At 34.6% G+C, this 19,752-nt stretch overlaps 1 protein-coding gene across 2 annotated transcripts in view; it reads left to right on the top strand.

The window, feature by feature from the left end:
• The window catches only part of AP3B1 (adaptor related protein complex 3 subunit beta 1), a 263,801-nt gene that overhangs the window by 124,455 nt on the left and 119,594 nt on the right, over positions 1-19,752 (top strand). For both annotated transcript variants that reach the window (XM_055342262.1, XM_055342261.1), the window contains exons 14-15: positions 4,317-4,426; positions 19,482-19,658. In XM_055342262.1, the coding sequence (XP_055198237.1) occupies positions 4,317-4,426; positions 19,482-19,658 (287 nt within the window). The remainder of the gene's footprint in view (positions 1-4,316; positions 4,427-19,481; positions 19,659-19,752) is intronic.

Here is a 19,752-nt window from a genome sequence, read left to right as displayed (position 1 = left end):
GTCATTATAACAATGGCCTTTTTCCCTGCAGTTTGAATATTTTAGAAACTTAAATTGTCCATATTTTGGTTGCATAATCATCATTAGCCTCTATAGTGTCTCGTTCTTAATTCTTTTTCATATGTGCTATACTTTTGTAGTTCGAAAACCTCATTAAAAGTGGTAAAACGGGGGGATCCCTGGGTGGCTCAACGGTTAAGCGCCTGCCTTTGGCCCAGGGCGCAATCCTGGAGTCCCGGGATCGAGTCCCACATCGGGCTCCTCGTGTGGAGCCTGCTTCTCCCTCTGCCTGTGTCTCTGCTTCTCTATGTCTATCATAAATAAATAAATCTAAAAAAAAAGAAGTGGTAAAACAGGGGCGCCTGGGTAGCTCAATCAGTTAAGCATCTGCCTTCGGCTCAGGTCATGATCCTAGGGTCCTGAGATTGAGCCCCTCAAGCCCCATGGAGGGCTCCCTGCTCAGTGGGTTGTCAGCTTTCCTTTGTCCCTCTGCTTCTCCCCCCACTCATGTTGCCTCTCAAATAAATAAAATCTTAAAAAAAAATGTAAGGAGAATATTTATGTTAAAATCAGTAATATTAGAGAAAGTAATAATATTTTTAACTTTAAAATGACCAATCCGGACAACAGAGTTGTCCAACAGAGTTCCTTTCTTCTATTAAAAGATCTGCTTTTAGGAATAGGTGTCAAGAATGAGGTCTCAGTTTCTTTAAAATCTATATAGTCTTTTGAGGTTCTAAGGATCTGTGATTTTTGATATTAATACAAATATCTCATCATCTGTTCAGATAATGTATCTTAAAACCTTAGGGACAGCAGTTAGACTCCATTGTTTTTTCCATATATTTAACACATTCTTTTTAGATCTGTAGGGGTTTTTTTTTTTGTTTGTTTGTTTGTTTTTAATGTCACTGACTTCTCCTTTGACACGGAGAGGACTTTTCTAGGCAGACTTGAAGCTTGCCTAAAATAGTTTGGTATCACTATCTAAGATTAATTTGACAAATTTCTCAAGGACCTTTATGAGAAATTGCATATCTGCATTTCATCTGGCTTAGGATAATTTAATTGTCTAAGGTAATTTACTTCTGGTAACCTATTAGCAAAATTTGCTTGTCTGAATAACCTTACCGTCAATTGTAAACTAAAAGGATTGGGGCAGAGGACTATTTTTGTTGTTGTTTCATTTAGTTTTACATAATTCAACAAATATTTATTGAGAACTGGAATACATTGGGGGTAATTAGTATATGTTGAATAGCTAAATAAGATACTCATTCAGCCTATAAAAGGTTCCTGCATTTACAGAGTTAACAGTCTAATGAAAGGAGACAGTAATATAAAGCAAGTGTATTATAGTTCTGTGTATTGACCACTTACTCTGTTGTGAGCTATCCGCTAACATGCAGAACTACACTACCTGTGTTTGAAAGTTAATGCTGTCTTGAATAAATTACTCAATCTCCCTGTGCTTCAGATTCTTCATTTGTAAAATGAGGATAATAGTAGACCATAGTAACCTTGAAGACAATGCTAGGTGAAATAAACCTGCCACAAAAAGCCAAATATTGAATGATTCCACTTTGTGTGAGAAACCTAAAATAGTCAAATTCATAGAATTAGAGAGTGGAATGCAAGTAGCCAATGGTGGAGGAAAAGGGAACCCAGGGAATTATTAAACAGAAAACATAATGTTTCATTTAAGCAAGTTGAATAAGCTCTAGAGATTTGCTGTACAATATTATACCTATAGTCAACATTAATGTAACTAAATTTTGTTATGAGGGTAGATCTCATGTTAGGTGTTCGTACCAAAATGAAATTAAATTTTAAAAATTGGGCTATCCATCTTAGAGTAAGGACCATGAGGTTTTGTTAAGGACAAGGCAGAAGCCAGGAAAGGTCCAGAATACAGAATCATTTTTTGCTTCTGGTAGAGCAGCACCACAGTCCTGTGGTCTCTGAAAAATAGGGAATATCATAAAGGAAAAGTAGGGGAGGATTACATGAAGGGATGAGAAGGCACACGGGTGAGGCCGAATAGGACTCCTGCCAGAGATGTCCAGGTCCTTATGTTCAGAACCTATGAATATGCCACATTCCATGGCAGAAGGGACTTTGCAGATATGATTAAGATTCTTGAGATGGAGACCAGAAGGGTCCTTAAGGGAAGGAGGGAGGTTAAGAAAGTCATGTCTGAAGCAGAGCTTGGAGCGATACCATTGCCAGAATGGGGCCTTGAGCCGATGAATATGGACAGCCTGTAGAAGCTGGAAAAGGTAAAGAGTGGATTTTCTCTTAGAACCTCTGTAGAGACGTAGTCATGTTGATATCTTGCTTTTAGCCCCATAAAGGTTAAACTGTTAGCTTCTGACTCTAGAAGTGTGTGATGCTAAATTTGTGTTGTTTGAAGCCACTACATTTGTGGTAATTTATAACAACAATAGGAGAGGGTATAGCATCAAAGGATAAATGATGCTAAATATATATTTTAACTATAGCTAATCCTATCTCTCGTGTATAATTAAAGTAATGCAATATTTTTTTCTTGGTCTTGTTTTGCAATAATATGTTTTAAAAATAAAAAATACTCTGGTTTCTTAAAATCACATTTACCATATTCTACTTTGCATATTCATTACTTTTAATTTTTCTTACTAGAGTATAAGTTTGAGAAAGTCAGGATCTTAATCTTTGTTTTCATCAAAGGTCAAAGTGGTGGTCTTTGTGTAAGTAAATAGTTGCGCCTCTTAGAGTTTAGAGATGAATGGTACATTCTGAATTCTGGACAAAGTCATGTAAATCTAGTGCATTTCCTCTCTTCATCTTTAAAATCATGAGGATAAGGTACCTACTATATGTTACTGTAGAAGAGAAAGAAATTTATCATACCATAAACTAAAGCATATAACCTTCATTTAACCTTCTGGAGAAAGAGGTACAGTTTGAAAAAATGTATGTTTAATGATTAGAATCATAAAAATTTTACATGTATTCTTAAAGGGAGCTAGATAAGATATATTTCAGAGAAAATAATAACACAAATCATGGTACTTCCATTATAATATTAAAAATAAACCTTTGTTTATTTGTTATATGCCAGGGGAGTCTCTTAATGTCCATGAAGCCCTATTAATAAAAAAAAATGTCAAAATAATAAATAAAGGCATTGTTGACTTACTTATTTGACATCAGTAGCATTGATAATTGTTTATATAAGATTTATTCCATACATAAGTTTAGGTGCTCTGGCTAATTGGATTACAATTCTCTGCTGGTTCCATCAAAAATGTAATTCTGGACCAGTGATTAGCAACTTCAGTGTGATAACTCAATCCCAGAATCCCAGTTTCAGGATCTGCTTCCTTGGAGCCACTCCTAGGACCAATTACTATATTAGTTAAGGCCCTGGCAAGAAACAGATGGTACACTTAAAAAGGATGATTGAAGAGAATTTAACAAAGGAACTATTTATAAGGTATGGGCAGGATTAAGAGAAACCAAGAAGGTATGATGTAATACTCTGGGACTAACAGGCTAGTGACAGTGTGAAACCCCTTTATCATATCTAGAATTGAAGGGAAGGGGTGTGAGGAGTGGGAGCAATTACCAGACTCAGCAGGTGAGAGCCATTCCAGAAGAACTGAAACTATCAATAGATGAATGCATACACTACCAGGTAGACCTGGCAGTAGAGAGATCCAGGATAGTAAATACGATCTCCTTCTGCCCTTTGATCTGCTGGTGCTTCCTATTAGCTAAACATAGCTGGAAGCTAGGGACAAGGGAGTTTGATGCAATCTGCAGAGATCAACCTCTAAGGACACAGAGTGGGTCAGGAAAGTCAGAGAGTGGATTCACCAGGCAAATGGAGAGAATCCAGCACATAAGTGTACTAATTCTGGCTCTGAAGTCAGACTATTTCTATAGTAACACCTTTCTTACTATTAATGATTCACAACAGATGATGATCCTTAGTACTCGTATTTTGTACATACCACTTACGGAAATTTTTTTAGTTTGGTGAGCAGCAAAATCTATCCGCCCTCCCTTGGCTCTTCTGACTCAAGGATCCAGGCATTGGAAAGGAATATTAGAAACTAGGAGGTAACAACACAAGTTAGAAATTAAAGTATAATCTTCTGCTTAAGAAATGTTCACCCCCAACATTTGGAAATATACTTGTAGTTATAGTTCTCACCTAGTCATTTGAAACATGTAGAATATGTTGCTAATTTAAATTCATATTTTACCAAGGATATTACATTTAAATTGCATTACACATATCTAATATGAATAATTTCTATCTTTTCCAGAAATAGTTGTTGCTGAAAGTGTGGTTGTTATTAAGAAATTACTGCAAATGCAACCTGCACAACATGGTGAAATTATTAAACATATGGCTAAACTCTTGGACAGTATAACTGTGAGTACCAATTAATAGGTCTTTCCTGAATTTTAACTGGATTTTAGTCAATAATAGTGTTAAAATAAATGGACATCTTAAAGTCTACTGGCTAAGAGAGCTTAACTGTTTGGATTCAAATTATGGTTCTAAGATTTTACACTGTTGTGGAAGGGAATTACAAATTGAAATGCAATAAATGCTGTAGTGTTAGATTGGAAATGGAGATATCAATGTGAACTTCATGGGTTTTATTTTTTTTATTAAATTAATTTTTATTGGTGTTCAATTTACCAACATACAGAATAACACCCAGTGCTCATCCTGTCAAGTGTCCCCCTCAGTGCCCGTCACCCATTCACCCCCACCCCCCGCCCTCCTCCCCCTCCACCACCCCTAGTTCGTTTCCTTCATGGGTTTTATATTCGAGATGTGTGAGTGTATAAATGCATGAATGTGTGTCCACACACATTTAAGTGTGCACATATGAATGCAAATATTACTCAATATATACAAACATCTATTTCTTGGAGAGGGCCTGCATGCAATAATACCAAATACAAATAAGCACATCTAGTGCCTAGATCTTGTTTTTTTTTTTAATTGAGAAATTTTATACCATAATATTCACTCACATAATTTAACAGTTGTTGGTATATTCATAAGGTTGTGCAACCATCAATACTATGTAATTCCTGTACATTTTTATCATTCCAGTAAAAGAATCCTGTGGCTCAAACTGATCCTTCCCTTTCTCTAGCCCTTAACAACCACTAATCTACTTTGTCTTTATGGATTTGCTTATTCTGGATGTTTCATATAAATAGAATCATATGTCAAGTGGCCTTTTTTGTCTGGCTTCTTTAACTTACCATGTTTTCAAGGTTTGTGCATGTTCTAAAATGTAGTACTGCATTCTTTTTGGTAGACCTTGGTTTTTAAATTGCATTCACCCCTCAAAGGAACCAGGTCTACTTAGAGAAATGGCTGATTTTAAAGCTAGGGCAAAGAAAGGAAAAGATACTGCAACTTCTTGTTGGGCTAAAAAAGCAAGGAAATGTTCACAGAATGATAGAGATGTGTCAGAAAGACACAAAAGCCAGCTTGAAGGGGCTCCCAGTGGCCAATTTGGAAAACAAAATAAATTGTAGTAAAAGGATTATGGCCTAATGAATAGGGTAAGAATCTCTTGAGGCCACAGTGGAATGAATGAATGAATGAATGAATGAATGAATGAGGGAGAAAGGTAAGCTCTTTCTTACAATGCAAAACTAATAAATGTAGCAGGAATGATGGAACTAGAATATTACCATTTGCATACCATCACAATAATGATTGAGGTAAGAATCATTAACAAATGCTAAAAAGTAGGGGTGAAAGTTTGAGTAGCCAGAGGTTATTTGTACAGTTTCAAAGTATATAACATTTCAAAGCATAAATTAGTGACTTTTGATTTACGATGGAGAAACCTAGCAGATGCTACCTGAACCAAATGAACATAGTTTACATTGCCAGCAATAGGATCAAATACCTTCTGATATGATATAGTGAATAGAACTTAACCTCAGGTCTGTTGACTTCTTGCCAAAAGTGAATGGCTTAAATATAATCAAGGTGAAACATGAGACAAACCCAAGTGAGGGTATACTGTGAAATAACTGGCTTGTACTCTTTAAAATGCCAAAGAAAAAAAGAGATTAAAAGGATATGATAACTCTATGCAACACATAAATTTGGATTTTCTTTTTCTGTAATGGATTTGGTGGGATTTGATAGGACTAATTGGCAAAATCTCAAAATCTGTAGATTAGGTAATAGTATTTATTGCCTCAGTGTTTAAAATTCCTAATTTTTAAATCACTTTACTGTAGCAATGTAAGAACATTCCTTTTATTACAAAGTTTACAATAAAGTATTTTGATGTTTAAGGATAAATCCTCAATTTTTATCAATTTAGAAAACAAAATATCTGTGCATATATAGAAAACCAAAAGCAAGTGTAGTAAAATGATGACATTTGAGGAATCTGGGTGAAGAGTACAAACGTTCTTTTTATTCTCTCAGCTTTTCCATAAATGTGAAATTCTGCTTAAAAAATTAAATTAAAAATAAATATTAATCTTTTTTCTACCACTTTCCAGCTCTGTTTTTACATTAAAATCTCCATACTTTATTTTTTAAAAAAGATTTTATTTATTCATGAGATACACAGAGAAAGAGGCAGAGACATAGGAGAAGCAGGCTCCCATTGGAGACTGTGATGTGGGACTTGATCCCAGGATCTGGGATCACATCCTGAGCCAAAGGCAGATGCTCAACCACTGAGCCACTCAGGTGCCCAAAATCTCCATACCTTAAAAATAAAAATATAAATTAAAAAAAAACACCTCCATACTTTTCCCATCTTAAAGTGGTGATAGTAAAAACAAACCTAATATTTTGTGCATACTACATTAGTTGATATTAATGTATGATATTAATTATATTAATTAATGATATTAATGCTCTTAATATTTCCTGGCATATTAATAATTAATTAATGATATTAATGCTCTTAAGAATATTTCCTGGCACCTAGTGGTACTACATAAGTGTTTGCTGTCATTATTATTTAGGTCCTATTTCTTTCTCTCTTTCCAATTTTATTTCCAGTTTTCAAACTCCTCAGTCTATCTCAGTCTGATTTTGACTCCACTGATACTCACTTTCCAGGGTCATTGACTGTCTTCAGTGGAAAATTTACTGTTGATGTCCTTCATGGTCTTTTGTTAGCATTTGACTTCACAATTGAATAAAATAAGTTCTTATAAGAATAAAATAAAATTCAATAAAATTGAATAAAATTCAATAAAATTGAATGTTCTTAAATTGCTTCTTCCCTTTTGGAAACATTTTCCATGGCTTCTTTCTGGTTTTTCTTCAAACTCCTCTCCATTATCTCCCTAGATGGCTCAGCGGTTTAGGGCCTGCCTTCAGCCCAGGGCATGATCCTGGAGTCACAGGATCGAGTCCCACGTCAGGCTCCTTGCATAGAGTCTGCTTCTCCCTCTGCCTGTGTCTCTTCCTCTCTTTTTCTATGTCTCTCATGAGTAAATAAATAAAATCTTAAAAAAAACAACAACAACAACAAAAAACCTCCATTGTGTTTGCCCTTCACTATGTCTGTCCTTTCAATCTTGATTGAAGTTTTTTTTTTTTTTTTCCCAATGTTGGTTAAGGTTTAAAACTAATGTTCTATAACAGAGTTGTAGTTTAGGGGAAAAATATATTATTTTCTTCTTTGAAGATGAGGTAATGTATACTCTAAATCTGTTCGGAGGGATTATATTCGTGTGGAGTTTCTTTTAAAGATTTTATTTATTTGAGAGAGAGAGTAGGGGGCCGGGGAGAGGGAGAAGCAGACTCCCCACTGAGCAAGGAGCCCCAGGCGGGGCTCAATTCCAGGACCCTGGGATCATGACCTCAAACGAAGGCAGACATTTAACTGACTGAACCACCCAGGCACCCATGTTGTTATGATTTAAGGCAAGGTGAGGAGTCTGTGTCAGGACCAATTTTTAATAATTGCTGCTGGCAAAATTTTCTTTCCCTCAGGGTGTTAATAAAGCCTCCAGGGCAGTTGTATGTTTATCTTAAAGCTAAGAATAAGACTCACAGGAGTCTGTTGGCATCTGAGCTCCCACCATATCTCGCACCATAGTTCCTTTATCTTTATATCTACTCTTATTATTGATTCTAATTATTAAAGCCAGGACTTCTCAGGGACTGTGTATGAGAGGTATAGGGATTAAGACAGTAGATTTGATATTAGCAAATTTAGTAAGTTTAAAATCATACCAACTGTCTTTTCTGATCACAGCAGTGGTCAGAATCTAGAAATCAAAAATAAGAGGAAAGTGAAAGGATGGATGTACAAATATGTGGAAGCTAAATCACACTCTTCTAAACCATTAAGTCAAAGAGGAAATCAAAAGAAAAAAATGGTCTTGAAATAAGTGAAAATGAAAACATATCAAATATTCTGGTGTGCAGCAAAAGCAGTTTTGAGAGAAAAATTCATAGCAATAAATACACATACTAAGAAATTAGAAAGATCTCAAAAAACAACCTAACTTTACATCTCAAAGAACTGCATATATGGGATCAGTAAAACTAAGAGCTGATTCTTTGAAAAAACTGACAAACCTTTAGCTAGACTAAGGGAAAGAAAGAAAAAATAAAATTAGAAATGAAAGAGGAGATAACTGATACAGAAATACATAGAATTATGAGACTACTCTAAATTATATGTCAACAACTTACATAATCTAGAAGAAGTGAATGCCATTTCTAGAAATACACAACCTATCAAGAGTGAATCAGAAAGAAAGAAAATTTGAGAACAATAACAAAGAGATTGAATCAATAATAAAAAATAATTCTTGACATAGAATTGTCCACAACTGAAGCACTTCACTGCAGAATTCTACCAAACATTTAAAGAAGAAATTAATACTAATCCTCCTCAAACTCTTCCAAAACATTGAGTGGGGGGAAACACTTCCAAACCTATTCTGCAAGGCCAGCGTTACTTTGATACCAAAAGAAAACTGTAGACTTTTATCCCTGATGAATATAGATGGGAAAAATTTCAGCAAAATATTAGCAAACCAAATTCAAGAACACTTTAAAAGGATTTACACCATGACCAAATGGGATTTATACACAAATCAATAAATTCAGTACATCACTTCAATAAGGTGAAAGACAAAAATCACGTGATTATCTGGATAGAGTCAGGAAAAAGCATTTGACAAAATACGACATCCTTTCATGATAAAAACCCTTAACGGATTGGTTGTAGAAGGAACATACCTCAACATAAGGAGGGTTGTGTATGACACACCTACAGCTAAGATTCTGATAGTAAAGAAAAATTGGAAACTATTTCCCCTAAGATCAGGAGCAATGCAAGGATAGGCTGATATGATCCTATATATAGAAAATCCCAAGTCAGTCTAAATACTATTGGAATTAATCAGTGTTTTCAGTTATATGGTGGGATACAAAATTAACATAGAAACATCAGTTACATTCCTTTACACAGATAAAGCATCTAAAGAGAAATAAAACCATTCCATCCACAGTAGCATCAAAACAATAAAATGAGTAGGAAGTAAATTTTGACAAGAAAGTAAAGATCTGTATAATGTAAAGACAACCCATGTTCATGGATCAAAAGGATAAATATTGTTAAAATGGCCATACTTCTCAAAGCCATCTACAGATTTAATGTGATCCCCATCAAAATACAAAAGTCCTTCTTCACAGAAGTAAAAGAAACAATCCTAAAATTTGTATGGAACTGCAAAAGACCCCAATAGCCAAAGCAATCCTGAGAGAAAAGAACAAATCTGGAGGTATCATACTCCCTGATTTGAACTATACTACAAAGCCATAGTAATAGAAGCAATATTATACTGGCACAAAGATAGACAGAAAAACCAGCAGAACAGAATAGAGAGCCTGAAATTAAACCCTGGCATATATGGTCAACTAATATTCAACAAGGGAGCCAAGAATACCCAACAGGGAAAGGATAGTCTTTCAACAAATAGTGCTGGGGAAACACATGCAGAACAAGGAAATTGGATCACTGTCTCACTGCACTCACAAAAATTAACTCAAAATGGGTCAAAGACTTAAATATAAGACCTGATACCATGAAACTCCTAAAAGAAAACATAGGGAAAGGAGTTCATTAATATTAGTTTTGGCAGTGACTTTTTGGGTATGACATCAAAACCACAAACAACATCAACAAAAATTAACAAGGGACTACATCGCCTCCCAAATCTGCAGAGCAAAAGAAGCAATTAACCAGGGGCACCTGGGGGTGGGACAATTAACAAAATGAAAAGACCTACATAATGAGAGAATTTTTGCAAATCATATATTGGTTAAGGGGTTAATATCCAAAATGAACATGAAACTCAGTCAACTCAAAACAATATGTAAATATCAAAATAATAGACTGTGTACCCTAAACTTATGTAGTATAACATATCAGACTTAATTCAGTTAAAAAGAAAAGACTGAAAACCTGATCACTTGGGTTCATATTTCATCCCTACTGGCTTTGAACTCCTACAACTTACTTGACTTTCTGTGCTCCAGTTATCTCATCTGTAAAATAGGGACAGTAGTAATAATAACTTCACAGATCTATTTTGAGAAATCAGTGATCAATGTGCTTAATAGAACAGTGCTTAGTGTAAGCTATTATGCTCATGGTTATAGTTCATGTGTCTGAAGAAGACAAACAACTTTGCAAGATAGATTCTATTAGTATTCCCATTTTACATATGAGAAAACCAAAGCACAGAAAGGTTAAGTAACTTGCCCAGAGTCACATAGCTATTAAGTCTGCTTTCTTAACCAATGTATCATGCTTTATATTTCTTCATTTCTAGTATCTCTCTCTCTCTCTCTCTCTTTTTTTTAAAGATTTTATTTTATTATTTATTCATGAGAGAGAGAGAGAGAGAGAGAGAGAGAGAGAGAGAGAGAGAGAGAGGCAAAGACACAGGCAGAGGGAGAAGCAGGCTCCATGCAGGGAGCCTGACGTGGGACTTGATCCCAGAACTCCAGGATCACGCCCTGGGCTGAAGGCAGGCGCCAAACCGCTAAGCCACCCAGGGATCCCCTAGTGTCTCTTTTTTATATTCAATTCCTTGCCTACTCATTGACCTGGCCATGATTTTATTACTGTTTCCTTTTGCTTCCTAGAATTCGTTGACAAATTGGGTATTAGATCGACATGGTCCATGTTTGTCCAAATGTGAAACAGATGTTTAATGTTGTCAGTTATCTCTTGGTAGGAGATGAGAGATCTTTTTCCTCAGGTCCATTGAGATGAACATCCAGCATCTCTGAAATAAGCATCAAATATCAGATATTTCAGTCATTGTAAGAACCACAGATATTCCTACACATACTTAGGTACCTTTTAGGGAGATGATACCTCCCTCTAGTAAGTAAGAACTACTTTTCTAACCAACAACTAATGAATCAAAGTGGGAAACTCTAGATAGAAGACAATAAGGATACATACATGTGCATAAATGTATACACATGCATATATATACACACATACATATATACACGTATTATTGAATTTATAAGGATAGTCTAAGAATATCTAACAAAAGTGCTAATTGAGAACTCTTGATGAAGAATGCACAATACAAGGGAAAATCTAATCAGGAACTAAAAATATTGAACAATCTTAGAAAACCAGGGGTAGAATGAGATTGGAGCAGAAAGTATGTGAAGGTAAGGTGAAAAAAGATTATGTTGGTGAAAACAGTGAATTTTGGTGGGGGAAATAGTTATACTTTGTTTATGAGGAATGGCAGAAAAATGTGTGTCTGATCATGAGAAGGAAATAGGAAGGTGGAAGTCTGTATTCCTGAACATCTTGTGCAGAATTTAGTTAAAACTTGTGCTAGGTAAACTTGTTTTCATCTTGTTAGAAAGAGAAGCAACTACAAGAAATATTCAGGCTTTGAGATGAATGTAGCTGCTTACAAAACCTCTGACTATGAATGAGACTGTATATATATCAACAGAATTCATACTGTCCTAGAAGAAAGATTTTTTGCATTTGACTATATCCTTTTCTGGAGCTAGAAGATAGTTTTTTATTGTATTGACTTTCTCTACAATAGTTGTTGAAATATTAGCCAAGAAAATACCTTCCTAGAGATCTATATAGCAAAGCCTTTGTTTTGTTTGTTTTTGTCAGAAGGTGAATTGTTAGTAGAATATGGAAGTATGATAGGAATTTCAAATTCATAAGGGAGAGAAAAGAGAAACAAATGTAAGATAAATAATAAAATTTTTAAAATAAAGTAAGATGGAAGAGTAAAAATCAAGTACATCCTACCCTACATATGAATGGACTTAATTCTCTCATTTAAAAACTTTCAAATTGGAGTGAAAAATGAAAGTTAGCCATTTATAATTGTAACACCTTAATCAAAGGGATAAAGATTGAAAAAAGAAGATAGGAAAAGAGATATTAAGTGAATATGAACAAGAAAGTAGATTAAAATTAAAAGCAGTAAAACAAAAATGAACATTATAAAATTGAAAAATCCCGATTTACAAAGAAACAGATGCATAAAACTACATGCATACAAAAATATGGCAACCAAATAAATATATAAAGGAAATATATATATTTCCAAATATATAAAGGAAAAATCTGGGGATCCCTGGGTGGCGCAGCGGTTTGGCGCCTGCCTTTGGCCCAGGGCGCGATCCTGGAGACCCGGGATCGAATCCCACATCGGGCTCCTGGTGCATGGAGCCTGCTTCTCCCTCTGCCTGTGTCTCTGCCTCTCTCTCTCTCTCTGTGACTATCATAAATAAATAAAAATTTAAAAAAATCTGTTAACAATGCAAGGAGAAATTGGTGGATGACTTTAATATACTTCTCTCACATTAGATATACTTAGCAGATTTTAAGTAAGATATAGATGTAAGGACAAAGAGTATTATAAAATAAAATAAATACTTGATTCAGTACTATAGGTAAAATTTTATCTCTCGAACAGATAATACCCACTTTTATGGGTGTGTTCATAAAACATTTCAAAAAATCAGGAATGTACTTGGACATAAAATTTAAAGATTTTATATGTTTTAACCTTAAGCAATAAAATTAGAATTAAATAATTTAAAAGGGTACCAGACCAGTGTTGATGGAAATACACTTATAGGTGAAAAAAGGTTTAAAGAAGAAAATACAAGCCTTGTATAAAATACAGGAAAATGAAACACTATTCTAAAATGTGTAGGAGGTGGCTAAAGTGGCTACTACTACCATTTTTAATGTAAAGAGACCAGAAATAAAAGGATTTGGTAAGAACAATGAAAGTATAAAAGTCTAAAAGGGATCAAAGTTGATTTTATAAAATAGAATACCAAAAAAAAGATAGTTGGAATTGATAAATGCATCTTAAATCTGAAACTTTAGAAAGCCAATAAAGCAGAAAATCCATCCTGATTTTTTTTTTAAGATTTATTTATTCATTAGAGAGTGTGTGTGAATGCGCAAATTGGGGGAGGAGCAGGGCCCACCATGGGGCTGGATCCCACAACCCTGAGATCATGACCTGAGCGGACATAAAGAATGGGACCTTTAACCAACTGAGCCACCCAGGCCCAGGCACCTACCCCTCTTGATTTTGATAAGATATAGACACAAAGCAGAAGTGGACAAATTGGGCACATGATTCAAAGGGGGATTCAAATAATTACAAGAGGGACGCCTGAGTGGCTCAGTGGTTGAGCGTCTGCCTTCGGCCCAGGGCGTGATCCTAGAGTCCTGGGATTGAGTCCCACATCAGGCTCCCTGCATGGAGCCTGCTTCTCCTCCCTCTTCCTATGTCTCTGTCTCTCTCTGTGTGTCTCTCATGAATAAAAAAATATTTAAAAAAAAAAAACACAAATAATTACAAGAAAACTATAACAGTTCTGTAGCAAAATTTTGAAATTTTGGAGAATTAAAAGGTAATGGGTTATTAGTATTTATTTAATGTATCTGAGAAAGTTGAAGTGTCTGAAGGTAAGACAAGGAAGAACAATGCAAGATAGTTTGAGATGCAGAATCCTAAAAATGATTAGGGATTGAAGGTACAAGTTACTCCAGAAGAAGGTGAATGATGGAGAATATAGCTGACAGCAGCTTCAAAATCAGGGAAAGGGAGGGTCTGAATCCCTAAAATCTCTTTGTCCAAATATTCAAGAGAGCTGTTTACTTAAGAGAGATAACCATGTGTGGAAAAAGAAACAGGGTTTTATTAATCTGACCAAGCACTTGATGACTTAAATGTGCATTAGTGATTCTAAAATGAAAGCTAAACAAGAACTTTTTTCCTGGGCAGCCCTGGTGGCGCAGCGGTTTAGCGCTGCCTGCAGCCCAGGGCGTGATCCTGGAGACCTGGGATTGAGTCCCACATCAAGCTCCCTGCATGGTGCTTCCTTCTCCCTCTGCCTGTGTGTGTCTCTGCCTCTCTCTCTAGCTGTGTCTCTATGAATAAATAAATAAAATAAAATAAAATAAAATAAAATAAAATAAGAACTTTTTTCCCGAATCTCTCTATATTTCACCCTACCTCCAGGAGTAGTATCTTAAAGCAGTTTTTAAAAGAGCCCTCTGGACAGTGTCAGAGGACAAGAGGACACTGTTGAGCATGTTTCCCTCAGTGCTAAAGCCACTTTATTTATTAGGGTAGAATCCTGGGCTCATCTACCCTACAGGAGGGGTAACAAAAATGATAGCAGACCTTCCTACTCTGGCCATCTTATCCACAGAACAAGAGATCTAAGGAGGTAGGGAAAGGCCCCACATGCATGTGTGCAGGAGTTGTCAAGAGAATAGCCTCGACCTCTTCTGAAAAGACTGGCTCTTAGAAAAGATTCAGAAGGCCATAAAGGAGCCATTGTACAGTGTGGCAGGAGAACCAGGCCAAAAGAGTAATCCCTTCATGTGATTAATGAATAAATGAGGCCCACTGATGTGAAGTTATTTGTCTCCTTGATATACATGATCTATCTAGGGCCAGAACTAGCCTTTTTGCCTTCATGGCTGGTATTTTTCCTTGTGTAGCTACTTGTTTTGTCTCTGCCCAGTAGCCACGTGAACTCTGGATTCAGACTTGGACTTACCGTCATAGTTCCACCACCAACAGACTGTAAGATGTTGGGCAAGTTTCTGAACCCCTTTGTGCCCCAGTTTCTTTATATATCAAGTGGGAATAACAGTAGAGCCTACTTTCTCAGGCTTTTGTGTTATATAAAAGACTGAGGAAACAGGTGGTCTTAAAACAGTGGCAGTCACGTGAGAACTCAATAGATGTTGGCTGTGTAATTTGTTTTTGAAAAGGAACTCAGATTTTGTATTCAAGATTTTTATTCCATTTGCTATTTATTTATTAAGTGTCATAGTTGAAAATATGAAAACTAAAAGTCAAATTAATTCTATGGTGCTCCTGGTTGGCTCAGTTGGTAGAGCTTTTGCCTTTTACTCAGGTCATGATGCCAATGTGTTGGGATCAAGCCCTTCACGGGGATCCTTGCTTAGCAGGGAGCCTACTTCTCCTTCTTTTTCTTCCTCTCCCTCTGCCTGCTGTTCTCTGTTAAATAAATAAATAAAATCTTTTTTTAAAATTACATAATTCTACTTTTAAAATTCAGATTGAATACAATAGATTTGTGTTGGTAGTGCTGTCAACTTCTGTTTTGATTGTGAATACTTTATCCTTTGGACTATAATGTGTACTAAAGACTGCTTTTAGAGCAGGTTTCCAGAATAAAATGCATGTTATGTGAAGATTGCTGCTCTACCAGGGTTTCACATAATGTTATTTGCGACAGATAGACATATATTCATAAGAGAAGAATTTAAAAAAGTAATTTTGTGAAGACTACTGAGTAATATTGAAATAGTACTTTATGTACTCCTTGCGCTGGTGCCTCATTGAATGTCATTTCACAAGGTCACTACCCTTTCCCTGCTGCCCCAGCTTAATTCATACTAAAGTGTTAATGCATATTGAGTCCAGATACAGAATATTGAATCTGATTTGCCAGTTGTATGCAGTTTATTTAGATGTTTACTGATTTTGCCTTTGACAAATTTAAATAAAATTGATGATGCAGAATTTATTTTACACTGTTGCATTGTGCAGCGGCTAGTGTTGAAACACAATAGCTTTTAAATTGAACTGTTTACAGAGTGAGCTGTAAAATCTTTCTAGATGTCTTTCTATAACTGCTGTGGTCAGCTAAGAATCTTTATTTGTTTTTGCAGGCAAGTTAATGGGTTAGAATGACAGTGGAAACTGCCCTCTCATAGGTTTAAAAAGTGCACTTAACTACTTGATCAGGGCATTTAGAATAAAGAATCAAAGTCATTTACAATCCAGCTTGTCTTTGAAAATATTACAAAGCAGAGGTTCATAATGAAAATATTATGTCTTATGCATATGTGTTATTACTTTGTATATTATTGGTACTATTAATACTATTCCATTATTAATAATGTGTATTTTTAGTTCGGTTTTAGTTCAGTATTCCTGTTTATTCTGTGGTTGAAAAGGCCACAGAGAATAAAAAGTGACCGATTTTCTGCCTTGCTCTTTTTTCAATTGCTTTAAATCTTCGAAAGTAGTGATACTGTGAATCATATTGTCAGTGGTGTACAAATAAGAGTCCTGTAACTTAATTGGGAGAAAAAGGTAGGGCTAGAATCTGAAAATCTTTTGATTCTGATTGCAGCCAAATGCATGAAAAGGTTAGGTTTTTCAGTTTCCTAAGCTTTTTAATAAATTGCCATTACCAAAAATTTGGTATAAGTACATTTTTTATTGATATTACTTCTTGTTGTGGGGAAAATTTTTATATGTTTACTTGGAAATATTTTACGTCAGTTCTGGAACCTGTCCACCACTATCACCACCACCACCACCACTACTACCACTGTCTTGAGATTTTCATTGTGAGCATTGGAATTTATTGATTTGCATTTTTTTCCCAAAGAGTTACATTTTAAATGTGTGCATTATGAGTGTTTAGAGTGTTTAAAGAGTTGTTTTAATCTTAATAATGAATAGGAGGATAAACAATCTCTTAAAACTTTTTGAGATTGTCTTTTTAATTGCAAAAAAGAATTATAACTGTGTTACCAGAAGAAAATTACTTAAAGTGGGATCATGGGTTGGAATATGTCCTAGAATTCTGATTTTTCTACCAGCAATATATAATAAAATATTTTTTTATAATAAAATATTTAAAAAATAAATTAGCATAGCCAAAATCTGAAGTTGCACATATATTCTTATTTAGAGGTATCTTTCTTGAAGGCAGGCAGCTTGAATTGCTTCATACTAGAAAATTTAATGTACCACTCAATTACTATTCTTTAGCCCAATTTAAAATAATAGATTGGGAGTAAAGTCTTAATGCAGTGTAATCTTTGGAACATTAGAAATAACCTTCTTCTTTCCATAATCAGTATATAGTAAGGATATCAATTTTATCATACTTCATGAATAGATTTATAATAGCATTTATTATGCGTATTATTTATGCATAGTACTTAAACTTATTACATGAGTTCTGTGATTTCTCTTTAACTAAACTTATTCTGATGTTAATTTAAAGATAATGCTATTATCATAATATTTGAAAATACATATTTTTGATGTTAAGGCTTTTAGATGACCTCATTTCGCTTCTGGTGACACCCCAACTTAGGAGTGTCTTAATTATTTTATACCATTTCATAAAATGAGTGTTTTGAAAGAATTTGAAGTATGAATATTGTGATTAAATATTAACTGTGTAAGTGTCCTTATTCTTGCTTTCTTCTTTAAATAAAGTTGTGCCCTGTAGAGCTGTGAAACAATAGTGAAAATATTAGGACTTTATTTGAGGAATTGGAAAGGATTTCATAAAACGACCGTTATCTCTTCTTGTGATGCTACCTCTTAATGATAGTCATTGGCTTTTTCATTTATTTTAAAAAGCAGATTTTCTATACTAGGTGAAAATGTTCACAAAAACTAATTTACATACCCCTTCAAATCTCTTTTGGAGTAAGAGAGGATACAAATAAACAAATAGTAATAAAACTAATTTGCATACTAAAATGTTGGTCTTAATGGTACTGATGGAAGGTTTCCAATTTGTAGCAAAGCAGTTTTTTTAAAAAAATTATATTGAAATGTACTTTATTAAAAAATACAATGCCAAAATACAGTATTGGACAGATTTATCTTATCTCTATTTATTTTGTTGATGACCAAGTAACAGAACAGGATTCATGATTTTATAAGTAGACCTTGATGATCTTGTCAGTTTTATATATTCCCAGTACTGTAGATGCAAATATATAGAGGATAATAGCAGTTTTGTTTTGGAATCATAGTCTTTCATGAATCTATTCCTTTTTCTCTGTTATCCATTGAATTCTCAAAACATGGTTTGTAGAATCAAAAATCATCTATGATGCTTTATAAAATGTAGATTCCTGGGCCCCACAACAGAACTACTATCTTCAACCTGATACTAAAATCTTGCAATTTTAATAAGAATTCTAGATGATACTTATGGGTATTGAGGTTTATTGACCAGTGCCCTAGAGCAGAAGTTAGCAAAACTTTTCTGTAAGTTGCCAGATAGTGAATATTTTCAGCTTTATGGTCTTTGATGCAACAATAGTTGACACCTGAACAATGCAGGGATAAAGGGTACCAGCCCCCTCTCTCCTATAGTCAGAAATCCACGTTTAACTTTTGACTCTCCAAAAACTTAATAGACTTAACAAAAACTTAACTTAATAAACAAAATAAACTTAATAGACTTAACAAAAACTTCATAAACAAAATAAAATTAATAAACAAAATAAACAAAAAACTTAACTTAAAAAACAAAAACTTAATAGACTACTGTTGACCAGAAGCCTTACAAATAATGTAAACAGTTGCTTAACACATACTTCATATGTTACATGTATTATACCCCAAGTTCTTATAATAAGCTAGAGAATAGAAAATGTTATTATGAAAATCATAAGGAAAATATATTTACAGTACTATACTGTATTTATTGAAAAAATCCACAAAAAGGCCCCACTGCTGTGTAAACCTGTATTGTTCAAGGTCAACTGTACTTACTTGCTACAGTAGTATAAAAGCAGCACCAGTAATGCATAAACAAATGGGCATGGGTAGCCATATTTGACCCAAGAGCTTGCACATCTTTGATAGAATCAAGGTTCTAGACAAGGTTTTTTCTCTCTGAATCTTTTCTAAGGCATTATCTCTGAAATCAGTTATAATGGTATTTCTTGGGTGTTTATTTTTTGATTAACTAAAGAAAATGGATAACTAAAAGAGAACTTCCTGGATATATGTATTACATGAATGGATATAAAACCTTTATCATATTTAAAGCCTTTTCTGTGTTCTCAAGGAGAGAGTATGAATATCTTATTTGTAATTGTATAATTCACTTCTAATATTAGGTTCCTGTGGCTAGAGCAAGTATTCTTTGGCTAATTGGAGAAAACTGTGAACGAGTTCCTAAGATTGCCCCTGATGTTTTAAGGAAGATGGCTAAAAGTTTTACTAATGAAGATGATCTGGTAAAACTGCAGATTTTAAATCTGGGAGCAAAATTGTATTTAACCAACTCCAAACAGGTAAGAGTCTGAGCCTTATTCTATCTGTGTGACAGCTACTGTTCCCTCTTTACTCTATTGAAGCAGCTGTGGTCTATGCATGCATTAATTTGTC

Source organism: Nyctereutes procyonoides, unplaced genomic scaffold (genome assembly GCF_905146905.1).
Source record: "Nyctereutes procyonoides isolate TBG_1078 unplaced genomic scaffold, NYPRO_anot_genome, whole genome shotgun sequence".
NCBI classification, from domain to species: domain Eukaryota; kingdom Metazoa; phylum Chordata; class Mammalia; order Carnivora; family Canidae; genus Nyctereutes; species Nyctereutes procyonoides.
Note: the sequence above shows the minus strand (reverse complement) of the source record. Positions and strands in the feature narration are given on the sequence as shown.